Source organism: Ailuropoda melanoleuca, chromosome 1, assembly GCF_002007445.2.
Source record: "Ailuropoda melanoleuca isolate Jingjing chromosome 1, ASM200744v2, whole genome shotgun sequence".
NCBI classification, from domain to species: Eukaryota; Metazoa; Chordata; class Mammalia; order Carnivora; family Ursidae; genus Ailuropoda; species Ailuropoda melanoleuca.
This window is the reverse complement of record NC_048218.1, coordinates 191,750,082-191,763,708: the sequence shown is the minus strand read 5'-3', so window position 1 is coordinate 191,763,708 and position 13,627 is coordinate 191,750,082. Positions and strand designations below refer to the sequence as shown.

Here is a 13,627-nt window from a genome sequence, read left to right as displayed (position 1 = left end):
TTGCTCCATTTGTTTAGATGAACAACTCACCTGATGTTTCATTTAAAAGAAACCAAAACCCAATTCCCCAAATGCTAGGGCATCTAAGCTGGATAAACTACACAGGAATACTTACCTAGAGCTGTAAAATCCGAACCAGATTTGAATAGAGCTGAAGCTAGGAGCTGAAACTGTAAAAGAAAAATAGAAGCAAATTAGCTAGCTAAGCACATTAGAGAAAAATAATGTATCATTTTGACCATGTATTAGCCACTGTATGTCTCTGCACATGTGCTGCCTAAGTCTATTCACCAAATAGTAGTAAGAACAATACTACATTTAGATTAAAGAATATGCTGATTTTTCTACTGGACTGCTTTCCAAAATACTGGATCAAGTCTTAAAATTATTTTTTAAATTTATTAAAGTATGCATTGTGAACAAACAACAGGTCAACTGAAATTGAGAATATTTAGAACTACAGTATTTAATTTGGGGCAACTATCTTTACCTTGAATGAGGATGCTGGAAAATAGGTAAATTAAAGGAAGAGAGTAGACCAACGAGGAGACGCTCAATGGAATTACTCTGCACTTTGTAAGACCTAAGTGGCTGATACCACGGATTCCTCAGGATGTATTTTATACCTGTGCTTCCAGCCTTTAAAATTTCAGGTATCAATCACATTAATATTCATAAGCCCTGATAAATGGTCTTTTGAAGGTCAGAAACTGGACAAATATCCTAGAAGGAATTATCTAAGCGAGAGTTAGGAAAAAAGGGAACAAAAGGAAGAATTTTAAATCTATGGAAGTTGTTCTTTTTTTTTTTTGTTTTTTTTTGTTTTAATATTCTGGGTATTAGTCCTCTGTCTTATATATCTACTGCAAGTATTATTTAGTCTGTGGCTTGTCTATTTTTCTATTGTCTTTTATGAAATTTTTCTGCTGCTGAAATCCCAACTTATCAAGATTTTTTCTTTCTTTCTTTTTTTTTTTTTTTTTAAGATCTATTTGTTTGAGAGAGACTGCATGTGGCAGGTCGGGGGGGAGGAGGGAAAGGGAACAGGGACAGGGAGAAAAAATCCCAAGCAGGCTCCAAGCCCCGTGCAGAGCCCGACACAGGGCTCAGTCTCACAACCCCCAGATCATGACGGGAGCTCAAATCAAGAGTTAGACACCTAACCGACTTCCTACCCAGGAGCCCCCATATTTTTTCTCTTACGCTTAACTGCCTTTGTGTCATGTCCAAGAAATCTCTGTCTATCCCAAGGTTGTAAAGATGTTTTCTTCTTGAAGCTTTATTGTTTTAGATTTTATATTTAGGTCCATCTTAAATTAGTTTTTGTGTAAAGAGTGAGACACGGGTTGAGATATCAGCACCATTTGTTAAAAAGACTTACCAAGTCCCCATTGGACTTGGCATCCCAGCCAAAAAAATCAACTGACCACATACATGTGGGTCTACTTCTGAACTCTGTTCTGTTCTATTGATCTATCTGTCTATCCTTAAGCCAGGTACCACAATTCCTTGATTATTGTGGCTTATACAAAATCCTGAAATCACGTAGTATGAAACCTCTTTGTTTTTCTATTTTCAAGAGTGTTTTGACCAATCCAGGGCTGTGCTTTTCCATATAAATTTTAGAATCAATTTGCCTATTTTTTTTTCAGCAACAACAAAGAAACCCAAACTTGCCATAATATTGATAGGGACTGCATTAAATTAAAAGCCGATTTGGGGAGAATGGAAATCTTAACAAATATTAGTCCTTCAATCCACAAATGTGATTTCTCTCTCCATTTATTTAGGTCTTCTTTAATTTCTTACAATAGACTTATTACTACATATTTATTTTGGCATTAATATAAACAGGTTTAAAATTTTCATTTTATAATTGTTCATTGCTAATATAAAAATAATTGTTTTTTTTCTATTGACCTTGTATTCTGTAATCTTGCTAAATTCACTTTTCTTGGTATTAGTATTATTGTTTTGTAGATTGCATGGGGTTTTCCATGTACACAATAATGTAATCTACACACAATTTTCCTTTCTCCTTTCCAATCCATATGCTGTTTTTCTTATTGCACTAGCTACAACTTCCGGCACAATGCTGAATAAAGGCTGTCTACTGACAGCAGACATCCTTTCCTTGTCATAGTCTTTAGGGAAAGAGTTTTATAATTAAGTACAGTACTAGTTGTTATGTTTTTCATAGATGCCCTTTCTGAGATTTAGGAAATTTCTTTTCATTCCTAGTTTGCTAAGGTTTGTTTTGTTTTGCTTTGTTTTTAATCATGAATGGCTTTTGGATCATGTCAAATGCTTATTCTTCATATACTGAGATGATCTGTGGTTTTCCTCCTTCATTCTATCAGGGTGGTGAATGACTGATTTTCAAATGTTAAACCAACGTTATATTCCTAGAATAAACCCTCACTTGGTCATTGTGTGTTATTAACCTTTTTATATACTGCTGGGTTCAATTAACTAAGATTTTATTAAGAACTTTGCATCTACATTCATAAGAAGTCTATAATTTTCTCTGCTTGTAATATTTTTGTTGAGTTTTTAATATCAGAATCACCCTGCTTCATAACAGAATGTAGAAAGTGTTCTGTCTTCCTCTGGTTTCTTAGAATCTATGAATTGCTATTTTTACTTCCTTAAATGGCTGACTGAATTTACTGAGAAAGCCATTTTTTAAATAATTTTTTAAAAGGATTTTGTTTATTTGAGAGAGAGAGAGAGAGAGAGAACACGAGCAGGGGGAGAGGGAGCAGGAGCAGCAGACTCCCCACTGAGCAAGGAGCCCGATGCAGGGCTCCATCCCAGGACCCAGGATCATGACCCGAGCTGAAGGCAGATGCTTAACCAACTGAGCCACCCAGGTGCCCTGAGAAAGCCATTTAGAACTAGTTTTCTGTTAGAAAGTTTTCAATTACAAAATCTATGTCTGTGATATGGAGCTCCTTAAGATTTTCTAATTCTTCCTGTGTCTGTTTTGCTGCGTCTTCCAAGGAATTTGTCCATCTCATCAAGTTGCTGAATTTGTTGCCAGTTATTCATAGTATCTCCTTATTCACTTTTTATATATATAGGGTCCATAATGGTGCTGATAATTTATATTTTCGCTATTTTTTTCTTTGTAAGTCTAGCTATTTTATTCACCTTTTCAAACAACCAATTTTTCACTTTTTGAATTTTTTTCTATTGTTTCTTATTTCAGTAATTTCCTATCTTCTACTTATTTGAGGGTTAATTTGTTCCTCTTTTCTGATTTCTAAGGTGAAAGATAAACCCACTGGTTCTCCATACAAAAGGATAGGGCGAAAACTATTTTAATAATCTGATTAAGTGGAACTGATATGTACTGGCCTAGGATTTTAAAGGTACCAAGTGATATTACACAATCTGAATAAAGCCAGACATGAGTATCCAACTGCCACCTCAGCGTATAAGGTTGGCTGTTCAACGGGCATCTCAAACTGGAGATACCCAACATTATACTCTCGATCCCATTCAGGAGCCCCCACCTATGACCACAAACTGGGTCTACCCAAGAGGCTTCTCATTTCAGTTGACAGTAACTCCGTCTACTAAGGCTAGTAACTCTGGAGCATTTCTTTCAAACTCTACACCCAATCGATCCATTTATTTATTTTTTTAAGTTTTAAATTGCAGTTAGTTAACATACGGTGTACTATTAGTTTCAAGTGTACAATATAGTGATTCAACACTCCCATACACCACCCAGTGTTCATCACAACAAGTGCATTCCTTCATTCCCATCACCTATTTAACCCCCCCCCCCAACTCCTGGTAACCATCACTTTGTTCTCAATAGTTAAGAGACTGTTGGGGCACCTGGCTGGCTCAGTCAGTAGAGCGTGCGACTCTTGAATTGGGGTTGCAGGTTTGAGCACCGCGCTGGGTGTAGAGAGTACTTTAAAAAGTCTGTTTCTTGGTTTGCCTCCTTTTTCCCCCTTTGCTCATTTGTTTTTTTCTTAAATTCCACATATGAGTGAGAGCATATGGTATTTGTCTTTCTCTGACTTATTTCGTTTAGCATAATACTCTTTGGCTCCATCCACACTGTTGCAAATGACAAGACTTCACTCTTTTTTATGGCTGAGTAATATTCAATTGTGTGTGTGTGTCTATGTGTGTGTGTCAATTGATGGATACTTGGGCTAGTTCCATAATTTGGCTATTGTAGACAATGCTGCTATAAACATCGAAGTACATGTATCCCTTTGAATTAGTGTTTTTGTATTCTTCGGGCAAAAACCTAGTAGTGCTATTGCTGGATCGTGTGGTAGTTCTATTTTTAACTTTCTGAGGAACCTCCCTACTGTTTTCCAGAGTGGCTGCATCAGACTGCATTCCCACTGTTGGTTCTACCTTTAATAAACATTGAGAATCTGATCTACTTTACTTCTATTTCTACTGCTGCTACTTTGGTGTGCACTACAATAATCCCTTGCTTAGATTTCTACAATCTCCCTTATAGATCTCTCCACCTCCATTCTTACCCTCCTTTAGTCTATTCTCAGCACAGCAGTCAGAGTGATCTTCGATCTTAGTGATCTTAAGTCAGGTAAGACATAAAGCAGATCGCATCACTCCTCTGCACAATACCCTGACCTGGCTCCTTATTCATTCAGAGTGAAAACATTCACAATCTGATCTCCCAATCCCTATTCTTACCTCTTTGACCTCATCTGTGACTACTCCCATCATTCTTGCCTCTATTCCAACCACAGCGGTCTCCTTGCTGTTCTCCTAAACAAAGCCAGGATGCACCCACCCTCAGGTCTTTGTTCTAACCCTCCCTTTGCCAGTATTATCTTCCCCAAATTATCTGCTTACATCACTTCCTCACGCCCTTCAAGTCTTTGTGTACATCTCATTTCTAAATGAGGCCTATTAAGAGCATCTATTTAATACTCCAACTGTCCAATTCTCACCCGTTCTAATTCTGATCTCTCTTTACCCTTTTTATCTCTTTTTACTTTTCCCATAATACTTATCACTACCAATGTACTATATAATTTGCTTAGTTAATATGTTTATCGTCTCTCACCACTAGTAGTAAGTACCACCCAGGCAGGTATTTTGCTTGGTTCACCAACACATTTCCTGTGCCTAGAAGAATGCCTGGCATATTGTAGGGACTCAATACACATCTGTTAAATGAATGACACCAGTACTTTGGAAGCTCAGCAGAAATGTAATTAATACAAAATGTGCAATACTGGCTCAAAACTTGTTTTTCTCATTCCTTCTCTATTATAGAATCTTCCCTGAAAACGGCAGAATTAATTTAGGCAACCTTCTCTTAGGCCTTTTCTAGAAAAAAAATCATTTTCATATGGTTTATCAGCAGCTCATCGCCAATTCAGAATCCATGTTCTGGAGACTGGAGGGAGGCGAAGAATCATTATTTTGTATACAGCTGGTAGTCCACCATCATTTTTCCAATAATAGGCACAATGATGATCATCATCATGACAACCGGTCTCCCAAAAAAGAGAAAAATCTAAAGACCACTTCTAGTTGCTGATACAATCATTTAATATAATAAAAAAATTCGTAAAATATATAGAGAGAACAAAAACAAGCTTCTACAGAAAACAACAGTAAGGTCTTTTTTGATAAGTGGAATGGTATAAGGAAAATGAAGATCTATATGCCTTATTATTATTATTTTTTAAAGATTTTATTTATTTGACAGAGAGAGACAGCCAGTGAGAGAGGGAACACAAGCAGGGGGAGTGGGAGAGGAAGAAGCAGGCTCCCAGCGGAGGAGCCTGATGTGGGGCTCGATCCCAGAACCCTGGGATCATGCCCTGAGCCGAAGGCAGACGCTTAATGATTGAGCCACCCAGGCGCCCCTTATATGCCTTATTAACAAATATTCTAAACAAATATTCTAAGTATATACTCTAGAACTGTCACCAAAGGATTTCTTTTCTCAAAACAAAAATCCATTTACACATTTTTTTTTTTTAAAGATTTTATTTATTTGACAGAGAAAGAGACAGCCAGCGAGAGAGGGAACACAAGCAGGGGGAGTGGGAGAGGAAGAAGCAGGCTCATAGCGGAGGAGCCTGATGCGGGGCTCGATCCCATAACGCCAGGATCATGCCCTGAGCCGAAGGCAGATGCTTAACCACTGTGCCACCCAGGCGCCCCCATTTACACATTTTTAAACAAAATAATCTTACAGACCAGTAATCCTCCATGTCAGAGTGTTTTGTTATCTAAGAGCAGACAAGAGAATCTTAGGGTGAGGATATTGTTTTGAAAAAGTGTCTGAAGCAATTCCGATGCTAACACACACGTGCACGGCACCATTTTAACTAACTTCTATTAGGACTAACCAACTCTTGACAGATAGAGCTTTTAAAAAATATTAAGTCTGTGGCATACAAAATCATAATTTCAAACTACCGAGGAAAGGAGAAAAAGAGAAACCTACTATCAAAATTTTTAAAATGGCTCTGCTTGAACTTGAGATAGCTCCCTGTCCTGGTTTTTCCCATTAGCTTAGCTTTAAGAACAAACTGTCTGTTTTCTTTGGCCTACTTGCAGTTCACACAGCTGAATTTATTTACTTTGCAATATTCTGTTTTGTTTTGGTTTTAAAAAATAAGAGAAAAATGAATGTTCCTGGGTTAAAGCCATTTTAGAGAGACTATGGAGAAAACACAAGGAAATCTATTTATAACTTTCAAATGCATGGTCTAATAAAAATGAACATTAATAGACTCTTTACAACTATGTTCAGTTATAAGCCATTAACAGGTGAAACCAAACATACTCTGCTACTTGGCAAACCTATGATAATTTCCCCATTTCAAATAGTATCATGAACTGTCTGAAGACTCAAGGAGAGACAATTAACTGTCCCCCTTTAGGGGGGTTCTAAAGCGGGTTCTACTGATTCTCCACCTAGGGAAGGGTTATAACCATTACTGACTAAGAGGAATCAGGCTTATTTTCACAGTAGGCAACTATGAAAGAGAATCTCTTTGTTTTGGTGCCAAGGACATGCAGGCTCTACTGCTTGAAAGTACAATGAACCTGGTACCTGAGAGTGATTTGACATTAAATCTGAGACCTGTGTCACTGCTGAACAAGAAAAAAGCACTGCTTGATGTTGCTGTTGCAAAGCCAAAGCAAAGCAATAGAGAACAGGGAAACAGACGGCAGGGACAGAACTACAGATCACCAGCACCAGTTGTGTGAGTGGAGGGTAAAATGGACTGCAGTTCAGATGGGGCTAGATGAACTATGCACAAGCATTGCTTGGCAAAAGTTAACAGTGACAAAAGGAATCTCGGCGGTTAGTAGGGAGACAGGCTGTAAGACTATGAAACTCACTGCAGGTGTATTCACACACTGTAGATAACCAAATATGCCCTAAAAATATTATAACTTCTCTTTTCCCTCCAGTATTAGGTAACCCAAAAACCCCTAAAAAGTAATGATCTGCTACTAATTTCTCAAGGTTAGGGACTCCTGATGAAAGAAGTCAGTAGACTAGTTGAACTATCCTGCTATGACATTCACGTAACTAAATATCAAGGAAGCAGGGATTCTATTCCTACCAGCCTCTCTTCACTTTCTTCTTATAAAAGAGGCGAGTTTTCTTTCTTCTCTTATGGGATTTTGGAGTATCAAGAGAAAAGTTTATACTGAGCCATTATGTAATCCTTAAGTGAAAGAAGCATGGGACTATGGACGTAAAAATTTCTATTTCCTTCCCAACACACAAAAATAAGGTCTAAGTTAAAACTTTAAACCTGAGAACCCTTTTCTGAATGGATCAAGGGCTTTCTGTGTGACCTGAACCTTTTATCACCACATGAAAGTAAGTCTATTCAGTTTTTATTTCAACTGTTCTGTGCTACTTTAAAAATTATTAGTGTTACCATATTTTCCTCATTTTCCTTTAAACATCTAAGAGAAAAATCAGCAAGTAAGAGTTAGAAAGACATTTTTTTTTTAAATGCTCACTTTCTGAAGTTTATAACCTTTACCTCTTTTGTCTCTTCTGGGTCCGAATGATCCACAGTTATATAAAGATCGTTTTGTAAATATTTCAGAGCACTAAGGGGATCCATTTGGGCCTTTTCTTCAAACCTAGAAAATGTAAACAGGAATAATAACTGTCTGGAGTTATGAGAAAACATCAGAAATGTCAATCAGACCTGAAGTGGAATGTGTCTGAGGAGTCACTGTGGCTACCTAACAAAAACCTGTGTTTGGGAATCTAGAAGTACGAACACTGCCATGGAGACGGCGTGGCTGCGGAGTCCTGAAGCTGTAACGGTAATGCCAGGTGGTCACAGGCAGTCACGGCGCTAGAGGCTGGGGAGGCGCACTCACTTCCTGCCCTCCTCTTAAAACTACAAGCTAAGATTAAATCAACTACTAATCATAGTGAACATGTCAAATATTTTACATAACAAAACTGTGAAAGAGCCAAATATGTTTCCTAAAAACAAGCAGAGCTAGAATAAAAATACCTGGTTAGAGCTGTGTAATATGCATTCCACCAGAGGTGCCTAACAGGTACTTCAGAAACAGAAACAAGTATAGTTTCTTTCCAGGAGTATCATTAACACTGACTGAAAATATATATATTTTAAATTGATTAAATATTTTTAATAAGATTATTTCCTGTCTCAGTCAATACTAACAAAAACGCTATAGCAACCACTTATCAAGTGTGTTATGTGCTAGACACTGTATTTAGTATTTTACATATATTGCTTCATTTACCCCACTCGGATGACAATAAGCTTTATCATCATTTTTTACAGATGAGAAACTGAGGCTCAGACAATGAACTTGGCCAAGATAAGAGCTAAAAGTGGCAGAAATAGAATCAAACGCAGATTCACCTGATTCCAAAGCTGAAAAGGAAACAATGAGTTAGTTCCTAACAGGAAAAAAAAGTCTGCTTGGGACAGTTTATCTATTTAAATCTTTTGTTATGGCATAATTATATATGGATTTATTTGTAATAAGTTGGTATGCTTTCAAAATATTCTAGAGAGAAAGAAAAGAAGACATTTAATTTCACTTGGGAAAGGAAAATAATGAGCCTTTCACAATGGTGTTCAGGCTGATGGCATCAATAATTTCCTGTCTTTAGAGCAAATCTCAGAGATAGAGTACCTATATTTCAAGCAGGGCAAAGACTAGCAAAATTTTACAGCTCTATTATATCAGATAGTACCAGGACTGTCAGCTAGCCTTCTAGCCCTCAGATGAGAGAGCTCCTTAGGCAGAGGTCATGTTACTCTACCATCTTGTCCAAAATGGGTTAGACCAGTTTTGGCACCTGAGACAAAAGCAATCCCCTCAAGCTTGATCAGCAGTTTATAAAGTAGCCTGGCAGAATTATTCCCAATAGGGATGTTCTCCCCAGGGAGCCCTCCTGAAGAAGACACTCTCTTAGAGAATCTGAATGTGAGATACACCAGGACATAAAACGCACACAAAACACAGAAGTCAGTAAACAGAAGACACGAGATGGTAGGTAGATTCCTTCCCTTCCTATCCCTCTTTTCTTTCCTTACCTACCTACTTATTTACCAAAGCCACATGTATCTATCTGTCTGTCTGTCTTTCGAAGCTATGAGGTTGAGGGAAAGCAGAATTTGGAGTAATAAGTAGAACAGGAGAAGCAGGTAAAAAGAAGCAGAAAGAGAGAAGTTCAGTTAGAAGAAAAGCTACTATAGTGACTCCTTGCTAGTAAAATTGCTCTAAGACCCTAAAAATTCTCCATTAGGCCTCACTGTTCAAAGGTTGAGGCAATGCCTGAACTGTCTGGATGTTCTAATAACTTCTCTTTTAGTGAGCTATCCTAAGAAAGTCTTTATCCTTTATGCTCTTAAATAACTTAACCAACACACCTACCATCCTATTAAATCCAGTCAAGAGATCCATTTTCCTAGAGGGTGTGTTTTCTCTCTTCTTTTTTCTAAGCTTTCTTTGGCCTGCAAAAACTCATCATTGGACTTATGCCTGCAGTCTAGAATTCTATTTCAGTCAACAACTGTGTCCTGTACCTAAAGGAACAGGAATTAACCCTATTAAAAAGTTTTTCTTTTGCTCCTTTCTACCCCAAATTGTTGATAAGTCTGTAAATTTGGATGTTATAGGGAAAAATAATCAGTGGCACTTTATTTATTGTACTATGTGGTACCATTAAGAACAAAGACACATTTCTTGGCATAAAATATACTTCTCTCCCTCCAATTTTATATTTTAACTAAATAGAATACCTAACTGTTTTCCATAAGAACAATAAGAAAAATAAACAAGCCAGCCCAGCAGTATAGAAAGGGTAAGGTCCCACAGAATGAAACACTAGGTATCTAATTTAATATGAAACTTAAGTTAAAAAGGTAATTTTCATGCTCTATTTCAATCCACATAAAGCAACTTCTATCTACCCTGCCTGCAATGTAAGCAGTGTTCCTCAAACTCTTGAATTCATCTAAGGGTTGGTAGAAAAAAAGGTCTATGTCTTCTCAAATATCTAAAATGGGCCAGGGGCGCCTGGCTGGCTCAGTCAGTGGAGCATGTGACTCTTTGATCTCGGGGAATGAGTTCAAGCCCCACATTGGCGTTAGAGATTACTTAAAAATAAAATCTTTAAAAATAAATAAAAATAAAAATTTAAAAAGTAAATAAATAAATAAAATGGGCCTTTGACTATCAGTTCAAATTAGTAGTAGACAAGATTCGCACGATGCCCTGACTGCTCTCCTCTCATATCCATACCCAATGCATCAAGAAATCCTGTTGGTGCAATCTTCAAAGTTTATCCAGAATCCTCCTGGGCTTTCTTGATCTCTTTTACGGAGTGTCTCTTCCTCTGCCTTCCCTCAAATGTTGGTGATCATCAGATAATGCTTATCTCTCTACTCTTCTCACTCTCTAAGCAAGCTCCTTTTCTTTGTTGATGACTCACAAATGTAATAATCGGCTCATGCCTTTCTCCAAATGCCAACATGTGATCTCGAAAACCTAAAGTGCATCAAACTGAACTCATTCTTCCCAACACACAAGCCTGTTGTTTCTGAAGAATTCCCCACCTGAGTGAAAACAGCCACAACCTTTTACTCAGTTCTTTTGGAAGAAAACCTAGAATGGTTTTTATTAAAAGAGAAATCTGAGTGTGTTATTCCTCTACATAAAATCTGTCAATGTTCTCCTTTCACTCAGAGTAAAAGCCATAGACTCTTCACCAGCTGTCCCCTTCTTATCTCTCTGACCTCATTTCCTACCACAATTACCTCACTCATTCTACTTCCACCACACTGTTCTCCTCAATTTATTCCTCAAATAATCCAGGTGTATTTTTAACCTCAGAGCCTTGTCTATTACCTATCTGGAACGCTTTTCCTCTCAAATACCTACATGATTCATTCCCTCATATTCTTTATTTTTTTTTTTTAAAAGATTTATTTAGGGGCACCTGGGTGGCTCAGTCGTTAAGCGTCTGCCTTCGGCTCAGGTCATGATCCCAGCGTTCTGGGATTGAGCCCCGCATCGGGCTTCCTGCTCAGCGGGAAGCCTGCTTCTCCCTCTCCCACTCCCACTGCTTGTGTTCCGTCTCTCGCTGCCTCTCTGTCAAATAAATAAATAAAATCTTGTAAAAAAAAAAAAGATTTATTTATGTATTTATTTCAGAGAGAGAGAGAGAGCCCACGCACAAGTTGGTGGAGCGGCAGAGTGAGAGGAAGAATCTCAAGCCAACTCTGCTCTGAGCATGGAGCCCGATGCGGGGCTTGATCTCACAACCCTGAGATCATGACCTGAGTCCCAAAATCAAGAGTTGGTTGCTTAACCAACTGAGCCACCCAGGTGCCCCTCCACCCTCATGTTCTTCAGGTCACTACTCAAATGTCACCTTTGCAGTGAGGTCTATCCTAATATTCTTATTTAAAAATCACATACCCAGCTCCCTCACTGGTACAAAAATAGTTCTTAACCTGTTTTAGTTCTTTTTCATAATACTTATTAACATATAAATTCCTTCTTACGTTTATTGCTAGTCTTCCTTCATAAGACAGAAGCTTGGGGATAGGAATTTTTGTTTATTTTCATCATTGACATATCCACAGAGCCTAGGATAATATCTAGCACATAGCAGGAGCTCAATAAATATTTCTTAAATAAATGAAGTTTCATTGATGCTTATAAAGACCCGTAGGCGGCTGTTCTGCCATTTTATCCATGAGCAAAGTGATCTCCAGAAAGATTAAGTTACAAGACTTGAAGATCAATCCAAGGTTCAGATCTAGTGTTTTTTCCAATGTAAGACATTAGCTCCCAGAACTAAAATCAAAAAGTAATCACAATCAGAAAAGAAGAATACTGTGTTTCATATTTTTATGCTACTATTACTACTCTAATTGAAAATATCCTATATAAATGGACAGGGTCTTTAAACATTCTTAAATTCTCCCTTCAGGGCTTTTCTGGTTTCAGTTCTGAGATGGGCTAGCATATTTGTTTTCCCACGGCAGAAAATTTCAAAGGCTGCTTCTTTGCCCCATCACACAAACTTGTTGCCTCTCAGCTTCAGTCACTATTTTATGAACCATTCTCATCCTCACAAAATTTGCTAGAGTCTTTCATCATATATTTAAAGGTTTAAATGATTTATTGCTGATTATTATCTTTTATTCTTTATCCACTGACATTCCTTACTTTATGCCTTTTACCAGCACAAGTCACAAACGATGATGTTTGTACTTAAAACACGCCATAATATATAATATTTCAGATTCCCACAAATTGTCATTTCACCTGCCCACTGATATATTTTCAAAAGAGAAAAACAACTGTCAAAGATAAAAACAAAACAAAAAACAAAACGAAACAAAAAAATAAAAACTTCTCAGAATGGTGTGGCTGCGAGAAAATGAATAATCCTACTAACTTCTGGAAGAAATGAGAATTACCTTTCTGGAGGGCAACTGATAATTCACCAATTCTACCAATATCCTACAGAATTTTTGGATAGGGGTATATATGGAAGTATATAATAATATTACAGTATTATTTATAATAGCAAATAAGCTGGAAATAATCTAAATATTTTACAAAAGTAAACTAGTTAAGTAAATTACACATAAAATAGACCACTATGCAGTCATTAGAATTATAATTTGTATTTGTATTTATTAACATGGTAATAAGATGTTTATAATACATCATTCACTGAAAGAAATCAGATTCAAAGCAGTATGATCCCTATTTTTCAGTTAAAAATATATGTGTGCACATATGAAAGATATACACCAAAACAGTAAGCTGTTATTTCTCAGCGACAGGATGATGCATGATTCGATTATTTTTCAGGATGAGAGGACTTACTTTTTTATTAACCATACACTACTTTTTTAAATTAAAAGTCAGAGAAGAGTGTTTATAAGTGAATTCAAATTCTTTGCATATAGTACTAAAAAATCTCCTCTAATCTCCAATGGGCTTTTGGTCAGGAAATTTTTATTTTTTTTTTACTTCTTAGAACATTTCTTTTTATTTATTTATTTATTTATTTCATTTTTAGAAAATTCTCGTTTCTTTTTTTATTGTTTTTTTTTAAATA

General features: G+C 36.9%; 1 protein-coding gene across 4 annotated transcripts in view; it reads right to left on the bottom strand.

Annotated features, from left to right (window-relative positions):
- The window catches only part of MKLN1 (muskelin 1), a 317,754-nt gene that overhangs the window by 9,956 nt on the left and 294,171 nt on the right, over nt 1–13,627 (bottom strand). For all 4 annotated transcript variants that reach the window (XM_011230476.3, XM_034660164.1, XM_002913443.4 and 1 more), the window contains 2 exons: nt 8,031–8,133; nt 116–170 (listed from right to left, as the gene is read on the bottom strand). In XM_011230476.3, coding sequence (XP_011228778.1) covers nt 116–170; nt 8,031–8,133 — 158 coding nt within the window. The remainder of the gene's footprint in view (nt 1–115; nt 171–8,030; nt 8,134–13,627) is intronic.